The sequence below is a fragment of the Paramormyrops kingsleyae genome, chromosome 12 (genome assembly GCF_048594095.1).
Source record: "Paramormyrops kingsleyae isolate MSU_618 chromosome 12, PKINGS_0.4, whole genome shotgun sequence".
NCBI classification, from domain to species: Eukaryota; Metazoa; Chordata; class Actinopteri; order Osteoglossiformes; family Mormyridae; genus Paramormyrops; species Paramormyrops kingsleyae.
Window position 1 is genome coordinate 8,436,874 of NC_132808.1, and position 17,560 is coordinate 8,454,433.

General features: G+C 42.2%; 2 protein-coding genes across 2 annotated transcripts; both read right to left on the reverse strand.

Annotated features, from left to right (window-relative positions):
- Positions 1-909: 909 nt before the first annotated feature.
- On the reverse strand, positions 910-2,935 carry LOC140593498 (proteoglycan 3-like). Its single transcript, XM_072718435.1, has 6 exons — positions 2,918-2,935; positions 2,680-2,762; positions 2,343-2,458; positions 1,908-2,036; positions 1,437-1,533; positions 910-1,191 (listed from the first exon to the last, which is right to left on the reverse strand). The coding sequence occupies exons 2-6, from the start codon at positions 2,732-2,734 to the stop codon at positions 1,121-1,123; spliced, it is 468 nt and encodes a 155-aa protein (XP_072574536.1). The 5' UTR covers positions 2,735-2,762; positions 2,918-2,935; the 3' UTR covers positions 910-1,120.
- A 5,573-nt stretch (positions 2,936-8,508) lies between these two features.
- LOC140593499 (proteoglycan 3-like) lies at positions 8,509-10,565 on the reverse strand. Its single transcript, XM_072718436.1, has 6 exons — positions 10,548-10,565; positions 10,310-10,392; positions 9,973-10,088; positions 9,538-9,666; positions 9,039-9,135; positions 8,509-8,790 (listed from the first exon to the last, which is right to left on the reverse strand). The coding sequence occupies exons 2-6, from the start codon at positions 10,362-10,364 to the stop codon at positions 8,720-8,722; spliced, it is 468 nt and encodes a 155-aa protein (XP_072574537.1). The 5' UTR covers positions 10,365-10,392; positions 10,548-10,565; the 3' UTR covers positions 8,509-8,719.
- Positions 10,566-17,560: the final 6,995 nt, after the last annotated feature.

A 17,560-nucleotide genomic window follows, 5' to 3' on the forward strand; every position in this document is an offset into this window, starting at 1 on the left:
AAATGCTCTGGTCAAGATTATATCCGCTCTGGTGTAGATTTTTTAATTGAAAACGAGAGGTATGCTGTCAAAAGAAAGGTCCAGAAAGCCACACCAAAAATATTAAAAACAATCTTTTCATGGATAAGGAAGCCTATCAAGGTATCCCAGAGGTAAGAAACAAATTAGATGATAAATTATTGTTTTGAGGGTATTTTATGGCTGATTTAAGACACGGGTCGGCACCGACGCGTTTAACATAAGCGATAGGAACAGAAAGCTAACATAGGGCAAAGGGTAAATGGGGATACGGGACGGGCAGCAGGGGAGACCTCTGCTGGCCAAACTGGCACAGGACAGGACTGAGGAGGACAGGATGTGACAGTGCCCCCCCACCCCCCACCCCGAGGCATACACTCCAAGCATGGGAGGTACTGCCTAGACGGGAAAGAACACGCAAAATGAGGGACCAGGGCCAGATTACGTTGGGGACTTGGGACAATAGGCCAGGAACCCCAAACCACAACAAGACCAAGGGAACCGGAAGAATGAAGACTGGGGCAATGACCAGAAGGGGAGGAAGCTGGACAGGTGGAATAACCACATGAACGAGACTGAGCCAGCCGACAACAGGGAAGGGAGACCAGAGCCTGACAAGACACAGAAAGGGAACTAATCCCTCATACAGCATGATTTAGGGATACCAGTTAGCCAAACTGTAGGTCTGAACTGTGGGAGGAAACCAGAGAAGCCAGAGGAGACCAACATAGCTCACAGACACTGAGATTTACTGTTTGGGTGCCGGAATTCGGCACCGAAAGAAAAGTAATTTTTCAATCCTTGATAGGATTGGATCATTTCGGTCGGTACCACAGAACTACCCAATTTCAGTACTCAGCCCTGGGTATGAATGATTGACAAAGTCAGCTGTTCAGTTGTTTGAAATGCATTTTTTTTATTATTTTTGAATATGCTTTGAATTTAGCTTAGCAATGCAAACATAATGTGAATTAAAATGCCTTTCCCACTGTACCTTGTTTTTACAATAATACTGTCTTTCATTCCTGATTTCTGGTCAACACGCGTATTGATAAGCAAGCAAAAGCCTAGACTTAATTTGGTTTCTGTTCTTCTGGTTCCTCTACTGGTCCCGGAACGCACAGTAGAACGGCAGCTCTCTTGTACAGCTCATTGGGATCCAGGATCCATTTTCTGAAAATTTGGAGCAAACAGATGAGGACAGGTGTGAGAAATGGCTTCAAAAAAAGCTCGTGAAAGTTTACATTTTTTATTTTTAAACCTGCACGATTTAGTATGGAGAGCTGATTAAGGGAGTCAGTGTTTGCCAAGATACAAGCCCCCCCCCCCCATCTACACACGCTCTGCAGGTCCTCATAGGCCACAAATGTACAGAACATATTTAGCAAAAAAAATAAATAACTTAGAGTTTTTTGTACCTGTAATAGCAATACACTGCAGGCCACTTTTATTTGGACCACGCGCCATGTTACTGTAATCGAACTGAGTGCCATCTGTCCAAACCCAACTTGTCCCCTAAGAAAGAAAAAGATGAAGGTTAATAAAAAAATAACTGATTAAACATGGAATTTCACAGTTTGATACCTTATGACATTATGACCTTTAGTACCTGTAGTGTTTATTAGAAATTAAGATATTGTGTAAATCGGTATGTGATGAGGAGAAGACATGGATCTCCAGGTGTCGGTCAGAGTCAGCGTCAGAGTCAGCGTCAGAGTCAGTGTCAGAGTCAGCCTTGCTTTCTGTGTCTTTTTCTGATTCACTTTCCCTTTTTTCATTTTCTCTCATCTGCGCTATAAAACTCGTCCTCTACATAAAGTCTCTGTTCCCTGCTTTTGTTCACTATCCCAAATGAAGAGAATCTCATCATGGACTTTGTTCTCACTTGCCTGTAAGAATCCACCGAGCCAGGCCAGACCAGTGTGTCCTCTGTGAGGCATACGGATCACCTGTTTGTTGGAACTTGTGCTGTGAACACTCAGAAGCTCACCACGTCTGTTTGTCGCCTGGCATCTCGTCTGAATTGCAGAGAAGAAATTAATTACCCAAAAACATCATTAATACTGACCAAGGGACGCATGATGTTTCAAATATGGATTTACATTAAGTAATAATACTGCATTAGATTTGTGCAGCGCTTTTTAAAACCAGAGATAGAACATCCCAAACTGTTCACAACTAATCTCTTTCCCAATGAACCATTAACATCTAAAACGATTTTTAAATGCTTCATTGGGATTTTTATGAACTTATGAGCATGTCTATCCCTGATCAGACTTTGTATAAAACATTCAGTGCATCAGAGGGATAAAGGAAACAGTAACCCGTGCTGTGTTGAAGTCCACAGTCTCGTGGAAGAACTTCACACAGTAGCTGCCAACTTGATTCCAATTCCAGTAGCTTCTGTCTTTACATTGTCCAAACTGGCGGCCTTGCAGCTCTGGAAGGAGAGAGAGGGGGGCAGTGATGCAGAGAAGGACCAGTTGACTGATAAAGAAGTGACATTTAGATCTTTTATGCTTCTCCACATCACTACAACCATGATATAGTACCATGAACTCAAAAAGTCAATAGAAATGTTTTGCAGGACACAGGTACATGCATTCTAGCATAGCTATGATTTAATGGATAACTTTCTATATAAAATATGCTCTTTTTCACCTTGAGCATTGACCGCCAGGAGACACAGCAGGGTAAGAAAAGCCACAAGCTTCATCCTTTACAGTGGTGGTTCTCTGTTGGACCTGGAATAAAAGACAAACAAGCAACCACATTCAATCAGTTAACAAATAAGTGCATGTTTCAGCATCATCACCCTTTCTTGTGCTATACATCCCGCACACAGATTTTCATAAATGCACTGTAAGAGTAATTGTCGGAATTGTAAAATACAGTTTACCTCAGTTCCACTCTTTCTGATAGTGTTACATGACATGAGAGCCTTTATAAGTGTAAGTTAGGCCCACCCACTGTTTTGAAGATAATCTTCTGTTTGTTGAAGTGAAAAAAAAAATACTTTAGCAGGTTTCAAACTGCAGTTTTTGCAAATGAAAAGCAATATTGCCACTGTCATCAATATTTTTTTACAGAAATGTTTTTCTTCACATGTAATTATGGGATTTATTGTCCAGGGTCAAGCTCTCTGTTTAATCATGTATTTAATATCTCATAATTATTAATAAAGTAGGACTGATTATTTCTTTTTGTAGAAATGTAATTGTTATGAATGTTACCACTTTTGCTCAATCAACAAAAAAACAGCTTACGCGTAGAAAGCAGCCAATCATTAGTTATAGTCTAGTCCCTTCTTAAGAGTAAATACCAATGTTAGTTTCATCCACTATTATACAGATAACAATTAATGGGTCTAATTAATTCACAAATGAGAAAGAATATTATGTGTCATCAATTATTTTACAAAGATATCATGTTTCTTTTAAACGTATCAGATAATTTGCAGGGTTATTCTGGCATCTCAGTGCAGAGAGACTCCAATACTACAAGATAAAACTGGTTCCGCAAAAATCAAAGGGCAATATGGTAAGATATAACTAGTATTTAAGGGATAAACATACAAGACTTTAATTTCTGAATTAACTCATCTGTTAACCTATTTTTTTACCCAAACATTTGGAGTCTTTCTGCAAACAATACTTTAATGTTTGAATTTTAACATTGGTCTTTGTAATTTTAACATTGATCTTTATAATTATTACATTTGAAGAAATGCAACCCAATGTTATGAAATCAACACGTTTATTGAGTCAATGGGTCAACAAAAAAATATCCTACAAAGTTCAAGAACACAAAGCAGCCATTCTGAGTTCATGGTCTACTTATCCTATATTTACAAGCCTACATTCATTTATGCCAAATTTTGTAAATGAAACGATATAGGAAAACTCCTTCCAGGCCTGGATAGCTAACAGCTGGTTATCTGACACAATCCTCGCTTCCCCCAGTGTGTCACAGCTGTGTTTTACTGAGAAATTCACTAAAAGATGAGGTGCTAATAGACGCCATAAAACTAAGCAGAAGCACCTGTGCAGCACCAGGCCGAGGCAGACTGCTTCTTGCTGAGGCACCACAGGCCACAAGGCTGAGGTATACCCTGAATGGAATGTCAGTCCAACATAGGGAACGAACATGCAGAACACAGAGTGGCGGTGGGATTTGAACTTCATCTTTTCTGTTTGTTTAAATGGTTTCTGTTTTATTAAACTCCTCTCCCACAGTATGGCTTATTTATTCAATTTAAGCACTTACACTGTGTTTTATGTACTGCTTGGAGGAGGAGGCTGTTTGCATTAACTAGCAGGTGTACCACTCTAAGTAGTCAGTAATTGTATTTCTTTGTAAACACTTAAGAATGAAACACAAAATACGAAACATAAGGTGCAACTAGTGGTCCACAAAAATTGTCTGGCAGCATTTTAAATTGTCTCTAAATCAAGTCTCTACTGTGCCTGCCAATGGGATGCAGACATGCAGAACCACAAAAGCAGAACCACACAAGTAGAACCGCAGATGCAGAACCATATATGCAAGACCGCACATGCAGAACCACACATGCAAAACCACACAAGCCGAACCGCACAAGCAGAACCACACATGCAAAACCACACAAGCAGAACCATACGTGCAAGACCACACAAGCAGAACCATGCATGCAGAACCACACAAGCAGAACCACACATGCAAAACCACAGAAGCAGAACCATACATGCAAAAGCGCACATGCAGAACCACACATGCAGAATGACACAAACAGAATCACACAAACACTGAATATTCATGGCTGTGGGACACAAATATTTCAAATTTTGACTCCATGAGACTGACATCCCTTTTGTCGATAGTGAAGTATATGTTTAAAGCAAAGATAATTGTAGTTTTAAGCAGAAAAACTCAGACTTTTGACTGGCACTGTATAGAGATACTATTCATTGATGGATATTTATAAATATTTATATATGTTGATATGCAATTTGTGCAGCATGAATGGACAAAAAGCATGAACTGTAAAAATGTTAATCTAGTAGGAGCATGAGAAGAGATTTTTTTTTATTTAGACATTTTTTTCATATACTTGGTCACCTATCTTTTATTACTATTGCACAACTTGTACAGATAAAGTTGCTTCAATGGGCTTGTGATTGGATGGAGTCTGTAAGCACTTTAAGATCTTGATGGTGGCTTTCAGAAGAACAGCACCTTCTTGTCTCTCAGACTTCAAGCCATAACAAGATCACCACCCCATTTCTACAGCTGATTGTCTAGAAGACTGCAGTACTTTATGTCTTCAGCCAGCCATCCATTTCCTGCAACAGTTTGTCCAGCTCAGGGTTGTAGGAGGTCCAGTACCTATGGACACAAGGCAAGGAACAATGCAGGATGGGATGCCAACCCATCACAAGCAGAGTACCCAGAGGAAACCCCACAACAACACAGGAAGAAGATGCAAGATCCATACACGGAGCCGTGGCAGAGACTCAAACCCTGGTCCCAGAGGTGTGAGGCAACAGTGCTGGCAGCTGCATTACCATGCCACCCCCACGTTTGGCTCTGAAATGTTTATAGTCAAATGGGTCTCCAATCCCACCATTTAAGAACTTTCCTGAAGTACAGGCCTACAGTAGATACATTGCTTTTGAAATCCCAAATGCCCTTGACTTGGTCTTAAACATCAATAGTTTACTGATGGCATCGTAAACTTTAAAGACATTTTCGGAACAACGAAATCTAAATGTGCCTGCTGCACTGTATGAGTTTTGGTGATTTGGTGATTTTTATTCTTTTATTCTTTGTGACACTGACATGTGCATGTCATGGGGGCCCAGTGGAAGGAATTCTGCCCTGAGCTTGGGATTTATGCACGGCAGGCCTGCAAAGGCCTGCTCTACATCAAGGCAGGATGCAGGTGGACATTCCTGGGGAGGAGCCCCAGCGCCCCGGGGGGCGGGAGGGGGCAGGCTAGCAGTGCTGGAGGCCCCACCACTGGCAGCCCAGCCATCTTCCGGCGGAGTCTACTGGTGCTTTTCCACTGGCATGCAGGAACCGAGTTGTACTGCAAAGAGACTAGTTACCGCGCGGTTCCAGCTGGCTTTACTTTTCCAATGGCAGAAGGGTTGGTAAAGGCGTCGCCGGGTTTGGAGAGCGACAGTGACGTAAAACCAAAGATTTCCTGCTGACAAGGTGTGCATCGTGATTTAGTAAATGCTAATATCCTCCAGCATGTCTGTGAGAATCACTTTGTTATGTTTTGTATGTTCACTTATGTAAATTTGCATCATGAATCTATTCCATTCAGCTGTTGTACAGTATTTTTTAGAATATTTTAGAGGTTGAAAATTTTCAAGTTCCGAGTTGCACTGGGAATGCATCAATACATCATGATGTGTGATACTACTAATAATGAATGATATATAGAATATACTTCTTTTTCCCTGAAGCAACCAGCCCAGTTTGATCATGTATTCAGCCCTACTAGTTGGGTACGGCTCGGTTCCTGGTGCCAGTGGAAAAGCGCCGTATGTCAAAGAGAGTGCACAGATAGCAGTCCCCTTCCTTCCCCCCTTTCAGATACAGAGAACTTTATTTATCCCCAAGGGGACATTTTTGTGTGGCAGTAGCAATTTACATAAATGACAAAACACACAGACACAAGGTAGACATAAAGGAAGATATAACAGAGAATTACGAAATATGTATGTAGAAATAAATCAAAACTATGATACCAGATTAAAAATGACTTTAAAATAATGATATGCCTTTAAGTGTGCAAAATGAAGGTAAATGTGCACTGTGCATTGTCAGAGAGGAGTTGTTGTAGATGGTTATTGCTGTGGCCAGGACTGACCTTCTGTAACCATCCTTATTATAACAGAGCTGAAGGACTCTCTGACTGAAAACACTGTTCTGTCACAGCCAAGCTGTGCCGCTTGTACCAGGCAGGCCGCTGCCCCTCTACAGTCACACCTTCAAGTGGGTTCAACTGATCAGTTTGGGTTCATACTTATGGTTTGGATTCACATGGTTGGTCTAATATTAAGATACAGCAGACGTCCCTAATAGTTAACACACTTTGTTTATAAGGCTTGCACGTATTTAAAAATATTTTTGATGCTGTCACTTATTAAAATGCTGGGAGGTGCAAAGAAACCCCAATGACAGCTGAGGAGATGGTCACCTTTTATTCAGGGATTACAGCAGTAAGTAGGTCCCTACTTGGACCTGCTGGGAGTTCGGATGAGTAACAGGTAAACAATGACAGGACTGGGGAGCACAGGATGTAGGGGCACTTACTGTATATAGACTGAGGACTACAGACAGGTGCAAGACATTACCACAATGGGCTATGGATACGCAGATACAGCTGAGGGGAGTCATCACAATCAACAAGGACTACATGACAGGTGTGAATAACCTTGCTAACGTGTTGGGGTTGGCACCGTTTGTAAGTTTAAAATGCATAAAAGCACCACATAAATTTGTGCACTGCATCAAGGCTTTTTAACTTTGCCAGGAACCTCTATTTAAACAAAATAAAAAAATAAAAAATTTTTCATTAAATTTTAAATGCTCTGGTCAAGATTATATCCGCTCTGGTGTAGATTTTTTAATTGAAAACGAGAGGTATGCTGTCAAAAGAAAGGTCCAGAAAGCCACACCAAAAATATTAAAAACAATCTTTTCATGGATAAGGAAGCCTATCAAGGTATCCCAGAGGTAAGAAACAAATTAGATGATAAATTATTGTTTTGAGGGTATTTTATGGCTGATTTAAGACACGGGTCGGCACCGACACGTTTAACATAAGCGATAGGAACAGAAAGCTAACATAGGGCAAAGGGTAAGTGGGGATACGGGACGGGCAGCAGGGGAGACCTCTGCTGGCCAAACTGGCACAGGACAGGACTGAGGAGGACAGGATGTGACAGTGCCCCCCCACCCCCCACCCCGAGGCATACACTCCAAGCATGGGAGGTACTGCCTAGATGGGAAAGAACACGCAAAATGAGGGACCAGGGCCAGATTACGTTGGGGACTTGGGACAATAGGCCAGGAACCCCAAACCACAACAAGACCAAGGGAACCGGAAGAATGAAGACTGGGGCAATGACCAGAAGGGGAGGAAGCTGGACAGGTGGAATAACCACATGAACGAGACTGAGCCAGCCGACAACAAGGAAGGGAGACCAGAGCCTGACAAGACACAGAAAGGGAACTAATCCCTCATACAGCATGATTTAGGGATACCAGTTAGCCAAACTGTAGGTCTGAACTGTGGGAGGAAACCAGAGAAGCCAGAGGAGACCAACATAGCTCACAGACACTGAGATTTACTGTCTGGGTGTCGGAATTCGGCACCGAAATAAAAGTAATTTTTCAATCCTTGATAGGATTGGATCATTTCGGTCGGTACCACAGAAGTACCCAATTTCAGTACTCAGCCCTAGGTATGAATGATTGACAAAGTCAGCTGTTCAGTTGTTTGAAATGCATTTTTTTAATTATTTTTGAATATGCTTTGAATTTAGCTTAGCAATGCAAACATACTGTAATGTGAATTAAAATGCCTTTCCCGCTGTACCTTGCTTTTACAATAATACTGTCTTTCATTCCTGATTTCTGGTCAACACGCGTATTGATAAGCAAGCAAAAGCCTAGACTTAATTTGGTTTCTGTTCTTCTGGTTCCTCTACTGGTCCCGGAACGCACAGTAGAACGGCAGCTCTCTTGTACAGCTCATTGGGATCCAGGATCCATTTTCTGAAAATTTGGAGCAAACAGATGAGGACAGGTGTGAGAAATGGCTTCAAAAAAAGCTTGTGAAAGTTTACATTTTTAATTTTTAAACCTGCACGATTTAGTATGGAGAGCTGATTAAGGGAGTCAGTGTTTGCCAAGATACAAGCACCCCCCCCCCCCCATCTACACACACTCTGCAGGTCCTCATAGGCCACAAATGTACAGAACATATTTAGCAAAAAAAATAAATAACTTAGAGTTTTTTGTACCTGTAATAGCAATACACTGCTGGCCACTTTTATTTGGACCACGCGCCATGTTACTGTAATCGAACTGAGTGCCATCTGTCCAAACCCAACTTGTCCCCTAAGAAAGAAAAAGATGAAGGTTAATAAAAATAACTGATTAAACATGGAATTTCACAGTTTGATACCTTATGACATTATGACCTTTAGTACCTGTAGTGTTTATTAGAAATTAAGATATTGTGTAAATCGGTATGTGATGAGGAGAAGACATGGATCTCCAGGTGTCGGTCAGAGTCAGCGTCAGAGTCAGTGTCAGAGTCAGCGTCAGAGTCAGCGTCAGAGTCAGTGTCAGAGTCAGAGTCAGCCTTGCTTTCTGTGTCTTTTTCTGATTCACTTTCCCTTTTTTCATTTTCTCTCATCCGCGCTATAAAACCCGTCCTCTACATAAAGTCTCTGTTCCCTGCTTTTGTTCACTATCCCAAATGAAGAGAATCTCATCATGGACTTTGTTCTCACTTGCCTGTAAGAATCCACCGAGCCAGGCCAGACCAGTGTGTCCTCTGTGAGGCATACGGATCACCTGTTTGTTGGAACTTGTGCTGTGAACACTCAGAAGCTCACCACGTCTGTTTGTCGCCTGGCATTTCGTCTGAATTGCAGAGAAGAAATTAATTACCCAAAAACATCATTAATACTGACCAAGGGACGCATGATGTTTCAAATATGGATTTACATTAAGTAATAATACTGCATTAGATTTGTGCAGCGCTTTTTAAAACCAGAGATAGAACATCCCAAACTGTTCACAACTAATCTCTTTCCCAATGAACCATTACCATATAAAACGATTTTTAAATGCTTCATTGGGATTTTTATGAACTTATGAGCATGTCTATCCCTGATCAGACTTTGTATAAAACATTCAGTGCATCAGGGGGATAAAGGAAACAGTAACCCGTGCTGTGTTGAAGTCCACAGTCTCGTGGAAGAACTTCACACAGTAGCTGCCAACTTGATTCCAATTCCAGTAGCTTCTGTCTTTACATTGTCCAAACTGGCGGCCTTGCAGCTCTGGAAGGAGAGAGAGGGGGGCAGTGATGCAGAGAAGGACCAGTTGACTGATAAAGAAGTGACATTTAGATCTTTTATGCTTCTCCACATCACTACAACCATGATATAGTACCATGAACTCAAAAAGTCAATAGAAATGTTTTGCAGGACACAGGTACATGCATTCTAGCATAGCTATGATTTAATGGATAACTTTCTATATAAAATATGCTCTTTTTCACCTTGAGCATTGACCGCCAGGAGACACAGCAGGGTAAGAAAAGCCACAAGCTTCATCCTTTACAGTGGTGGTTCTCTGTTGGACCTGGAATAAAAGACAAACAAGCAACCACATTCAATCAGTTAACAAATAAGTGCATGTTTCAGCATCATCACCCTTTCTTGTGCTATACATCCCGCACACAGATTTTCATAAATGCACTGTAAGAGTAATTGTCGGAATTGTAAAATACAGTTTACCTCAGTTCCACTCTTTCTGATAGTGTTACATGACATGAGAGCCTTTATAAGTGTAAGTTAGGCCCACCCACTGTTTTGAAGATAATCTTCTGTTTGTTGAAGTGAAAAAAAAAATACTTTAGCAGGTTTCAAACTGCAGTTTTTGCAAATGAAAAGCAATATTGCCACTGTCATCAATATTTTTTTACAGAGATGTAATGTTTTTCTTTACATGTAATTATGAGATTTATTGTCCATGGTCAAGCTCTCTGTTTAATCATGTATTTAATATCTCATAATTATTAATAAAGTAGGACTGATTATTTCTTTTTGTAGAAATGTAATTGTTATGAATGTTACCACTTTTGCTCAATCAACAAAAAAACAGCTTACGCGTAGAAAGCAGCCAATCATTAGTTATAGTCTAGTCCCTTCTTAAGAGTAAATACCAATGTTAGTTTCATCCACTATTATACAGATAACAATTAATGGGTCTAATTAATTCACAAATGAGAAAGAATATTATGTGTCATCAATTATTTTACAAAGATATCATGTTTCTTTTAAACGTATCAGATAATTTGCAGGGTTATTCTGGCATCTCAGTGCAGAGAGACTCCAATACTACAAGATAAAACTGGTTCCGCAAAAATCAAAGGGCAATATGGTAAGATATAACTAGTATTTAAGGGATAAACATACAAGACTTTAATTTCTGAATTAACTCATCTGTTAACCTATTTTTTTACCCAAACATTTGGAGTCTTTCTGCAAACAATACTTTAATGTTTGAATTTTAACATTGGTCTTTGTAATTTTAACATTGATCTTTGTAATTATTACATTTGAAGAAATGCAACCCAATGTTATGAAATCAACACGTTTATTGAGTCAATGGGTCAACAAAAAAATATCCTACAAAGTTCAAGAACACAAAGCAACCATTCTGAGTTCATGGTCTACTTATCCTATATTTACAAGCCTACATTCATTTATGCCAAATTTTGTAAATGAAACGATATAGGAAAACTCCTTCCAGGCCTGGATAGCTAACAGCTGGTTATCTGACACAATCCTCGCTTCCCCCAGTGTGTCACAGCTGTGTTTTACTGAGAAATTCACTAAAAGATGAGGTGCTAATAGACGCCATAAAACTAAGCAGAAGCACCTGTGCAGCACCAGGCCGAGGCAGACTGCTTCTGGCTGAGGCACCACAGGCCACAAGGCTGAGGTATACCCTGAATGGGATGTCAGTCCAACATAGGGAACAAACATGCAGAACACAGAGTGGCGGTGGGATTTGAACTTCATCTTTTCTGTTTGTTTAAATGGTTTCTGTTTTATTAAACTCCTCTCCCACAGTATGGCTTATTTATTCAATTTAAGCACTTACACTGTGTTTTATGTACTGCTTGGAGGAGGAGGCTGTTTGCATTAACTAGCAGGTGTACCACTCTAAGTAGTCAGTAATTGTATTTCTTTGTAAACACTTAAGAATGAAACACAAAATACGAAACATAAGGTGCAACTAGTGGTCCACAAAAATTGTCTGGCAGCATTTTAAATTGTCTCTAAATCAAGTCTCTACTGTGCCTGCCAATGGGATGCAGACATGCAGAACCACAAAAGCAGAACCACACAAGTAGAACCGCAGATGCAGAACCATATATGCAAAAGCGCACATGCAGAACCACACATGCAGAATGTCACAAACAGAATCACACAAACACTGAATATTCATGGCTGTGGGACACAAATATTTCAAATTTTGACTCCATGAGACTGACATCCCTTTTGTCGATAGTGAAGTATATGTTTAAAGCAAAGATAATTGTAGTTTTAAGCAGAAAAACTCAGACTTTTGACTGGCACTGTATAGAGATACTATTCATTGATGGATATTTATAAATATTTATATATGTTGATATGCAATTTGTGCAGCATGGATGGACAAAAAGCATGAACTGTAAAAATGTTAATCTAATAGGAGCATGAGAAGAGATTTTTTTTTATTTAGACATTTTTTTCATATACTTGGTCACCTATCTTTTATTACTATTGCACAACTTGTACAGATAAAGTTGCTTCAATGGGCTTGTGATTGGATGGAGTCTGTAAGCACTTTAAGATCTTGATGGTGGCTTTCAGAAGAACAGCACCTTCTTGTCTCTCAGACTTCAAGCCATAACAAGATCACCACCCCATTTCTACAGCTGATTGTCTAGAAGACTGCAGTACTTTATGTCTTCGGCCAGCCATCCATTTCCTGCAACAGTTTGTCCAGCTCAGGGTTGTAGGAGGTCCAGTACCTATGGACACAAGGCAAGGAACAATGCAGGATGGGATGCCAACCCATCACAAGCAGAGTACCCAGAGGAAACCCCACAACAACACAGGAAGAAGATGCAAGATCCATACACGGAGCCGTGGCAGAGACTCAAACCCTGGTCCCAGAGGTGTGAGGCAACAGTGCTGGCAGCTGCATTACCATGCCACCCCCACGTTTGGCTCTGAAATGTTTATAGTCAAATGGGTCTCCAATCCCACCATTTAAGAACTTTCCTGAAGTACAGGCCTACAGTAGATACATTGCTTTTGAAATCCCAAATGCCCTTGACTTGGTCTTAAACATCAATAGTTTACTGATGGCATCGTAAACTTTAAAGACATTTTCGGAACAACGAAATCTAAATGTACCTGCTGCACTGTATGAGTTTTGGTGATTTGGTGATTTTTATTCTTTGTGACACTGACATGTGCATGTCATGGGGGCCCAGTGGAAGGAATTCTGCCCTGAGCTTGGGATTTATGCACGGCAGGCCTGCAAAGGCCTGCTCTACATCAAGGCAGGATGCAGGTGGACATTCCTGGGGAGGAGCCCCAGCGTCCCGGGGGGCGGGAGGGGGCAGGCTAGCAGTGCTGGAGGCCCCACCACTGGCAGCCCAGCCATCTTCCGGCGGAGTCTACTGGCGCTTTTCCACTGGCATGCAGGAACCGAGTTGTACTGCAAAGAGACTAGTTACCGCGCGGTTCCAGCTGGCTTTACTTTTCCAATGGCAGAAGGGTTGGTAAAGGCGTCGCCGGGTTTGGAGAGCGACAGTGACGTAAAACCAAAGATTTCCTGCTGACAAGGTGTGCATCGTGATTTAGTAAATGCTAATATCCTCCAGCATGTCTGTGAGAATCACTTTGTTATGTTTTGTATGTTCACTTATGTAAATTTGCATCATGAATCTATTCCATTCAGCTGTTGTACAGTATTTTTTAGAATATTTTAGAGGTTGAAAATTTTCAAGTTCCGAGTTGCACTGGGAATGCATCAATACATCATGATGTGTGATACTACTAATAATGAATGATATATAGAATATACTTCTTTTTCCCTGAAGCAACCAGCCCAGTTTGATCATGTATTCAGCCCTACTAGTTGGGTACGGCCCGGTTCCTGGTGCCAGTGGAAAAGCGCCGTATGTCAAAGAGAGTGCACAGATAGCGGTCCCCTTCCTTCCCACCTTTAAGATACAGAGAACTTTATTTATCCCCAAGGGGACATTTTTGTGTGGCAGTAGCAATTTAAATAAATGACAAAACACACAGACACAAGGTAGACATAAAGGAAGATATAACAGAGAATTACGAAATATGTATGTAGAAATAAATCAAAACTATTATACCAGATTAAAAATGACTTTAAAATAATGATATGCCTTTAAGTGTGCAAAATGAAGGTAAATGTGCACTGTGCATTGTCAGAGAGGAGTTATTGTAGATGGTTATTGCTGTGGCCAGGACTGACCTTCTGTAACAATCCTTATTATAACAGAGCTGAAGGACTCTCTGACCGAAAACACTGTTCTGTCACAGCCAAGCTGTGCCGCTTGTACCAGGCAGGCCGCTGCCCCCCTACAGTCACACCTTCAAGTGGGTTCAACTGATCAGTTTGGGTTCATACTTATGGTTTGGATTCACATGGTTGGTCTAATATTAAGATACAGCAGACGTCCCTAATAGTTAACACACTTTGTTTATAAGGCTTGCACGTATTTAAAAATATTTTTGATGCTGTCACTTATTAAAATGCTGGGAGGTGCAAAGAAACCCAAATGACAGCTGAGGAGATGGTCACCTTTTATTCAGGGATTACAGCAGTAAGTAGGTCCCTACTTGGACCTGCTGGGAGTTCGGATGAGTAACAGGCAAACAATGACAGGACTGGGGAGCACAGGATGTAGGGGCACTTACTGTATATAGACTGAGGACTACAGACTGACTACAGACAGGTGCAAGACATTACCACAATGGGCTATGGATACACAGATACAGGTGAGGGTAGTCATCACAATCAACAAGGGCTACATGACAGGTGTGATTGATTGATGGTACAGGATGGCCAGCTGAGGCGCAAGAATGTGACAGGTGCTTTCCTTGGGTATCCCTGCTGTGGAAATATATAATACACTGTCTGGCCAAAAAAAAAAGTCACACAGTTTAATATTTTGTTGGAGCGCCTTTACCTTTGATTGTGGTGCACATTCGTTAATGCATCATTTCCATGTGCTTATGCAGCATCTCAACATCTTTTTTCACCCACATTTGCATTAATTTCTCATCCAGATCTTGTATTGATGACAGGTGAGTTGAACCACCCCATAAAGTCTTCTTTAGCACATCTCAAAGACTTTCAGTGGGGTTAAGGTCAAAACTGTACTGCCTAATTCACGTGTGAAAATGATTCCTTGTTCCCTAAACCACTCTGTCGGAGCCATATGAATCTTGCCATTATCATCCCGGAATATTGCCCGTGGAAAAATCCATCGATGTGATAATCTGGCCATTCTGGAGATTTAGGTGTTCAGCTGACTTCACCTTCTCGCTGCATAACGATGGTAAGCTTTAATAAATATGCTATCATTGGCTTTTAAGTACCTGCTGATTTAAATTCAAGCGGTGACATTTTTTTTGCCAGCCACTGAATATAGGTATAGTATAAGGCAGAGCTGTTAGCAAATTCGAAGGACAATATAAAGCATTCTTTGAAAGACATGGAAAATATTGCTGTATAATGACGGCCATTGAAAAAGAAACAGGAAACTCTGTTACAATCTTCACATGAATATGACTTGTCATGCAGTGTAGCACCAAGATCAAGTTAATATCTCTGACATGATCCGGAAGATAAGTTAACCACTCATGTCCTTTATGCTCATTCGCCATAATGACACAAATTTATTTAATAAGTTATCTTATGTGAAGTCATATCATAGATTAGCCCCGGTGATGTTTTTGTTGCAATTGCGTTAAAAACAAAAAAACTCTACACCTTTAAATGGTACTTTAAAGAACCATAATGGGTTAATTTTTTTAGTTTTATAGTTTATATAGTTTAACATTAGCAAAGTATCTGGGCACTATAAAACTTGAAGGTAAAAAACATTTTTTACTGGGTAGATTTCTGTATGTTGTATTTGACAATAATCATATACTATAATTTGCCTATACGTTATACTCAGCCTGCTGTCTAGCAGTGCTGCTCTTCTCTTCTGCATCTGCTGCTGTCACTTTCTTCTCCCTTTGCTCTTTCTGCCGTGAATCACAGGGAGGTCTTTATACAAGGGAGTCCCCTGTCTGCCCACCGGCCTGCCTGTCTTATTGCCTACCTGCCCCCTGTCTGTCCACCGGCCTGCCTGTCTTATTGCCTACCTGCCCCTGCCTGTCTTATTGCCTACCTGCCCCCTGCCTGTCTTATTGCCTACCTGCCCCCTGCCTGTCTTATTGCCTACCTGCCCCCTGCCTGCCCATCGGCCTGCCTGTCTTATTGCCTACCTGCCCCCTGTCTGTCCACCGGCCTGCCTGTCTTATTCATTACCTGCCCCCTGTCTGCCCACCGGCCTGCCTGTCTTATTGCCTACCTGTCTTATTGCCTACCTGCCCCCTGCCTGTCTTATTGCCTACCTGCCCCTGCCTGTCTTATTGCCTACCTGCCCCCTGCCTGTCTTATTGCCCACCTGCCCCCTGCCTGTCTTATTGCCTACCTGCCCCCTGCCTGTCTTATTGCCTACCTGCCCCCTGCCTGTCTTATTGCCTACCTGTCCCCTGTCTGCCCACCAGCCTGCCTGTCTTATTGCCTACCTGCCCGCTGCCTGCCCATCGGCCTGCCTGTCTTATTGCCTACCTGTCCCCTGTCTGCCCACCGGCCTGCCTGTCTTATTGCCTACCTGCCCCTGCCTACCCACCAGCCTGCCTGTCTTATTGCCTACCTGCCCCTGCCTACCCACCGGCCTGCCTGTCTTATTGCCTACCTGGCCCCTGCCTGCCCACCGGCCTGCCTGTCTTATTGCCTACCTGCCCCTGCCTGCCCACCGGCCTGCCTGCCTTATTGCCTACCTGCCCTTGCCTGCCCACCGGCCTGCCTGTCTTATTGCCTACCTGCCCCTGCCTGCCCACCGGCCTGCCTGTCTTATTGCCTACCTGGCCCCTGCCTGCCCACCGGCCTGCCTGTCTTATTGCCTACCTGCCCCTGCCTGCCCACCGGCCTGCCTGCCTTATTGCCTACCTGCCCCTGCCTGCCGACCGGCCTGCCTGCCTTATTGCCTACCTGCCCTTGCCTGCCCACCGGCCTGCCTGTCTTATTGCCTACCTGCCCCTGCCTGCCCACCGGCCTGCCTGCCTTATTGCCTACCTGCCCCTGCCTGCCCACCGGCCTGCCTGCCTTATTGCCTACCTGCTCCCTGCCTGTCGACTACATGTTCAGTTACTGCAGCTAACGTTGTAACTGAACGGCCAGCATGATACTCGGGATCTGATATAGGTTCATGCCTTTCGGGACCTGATAGAGGATCACGCCTTTCGGGACCTGATAGAGGATCACGCCTTCATCGTACCACACTGTCAGAAATATGCCTACAGCCCAACTACAGTTTTGTTACAAACAGCATTAATGTGCCCCCAATGGTATAAAAATGTACCTTAAAAGGTACAATTACCAGTAGCTTGGATACAGTTGGCAGACCCTTGAGGGTACCGTCCCAGTAATA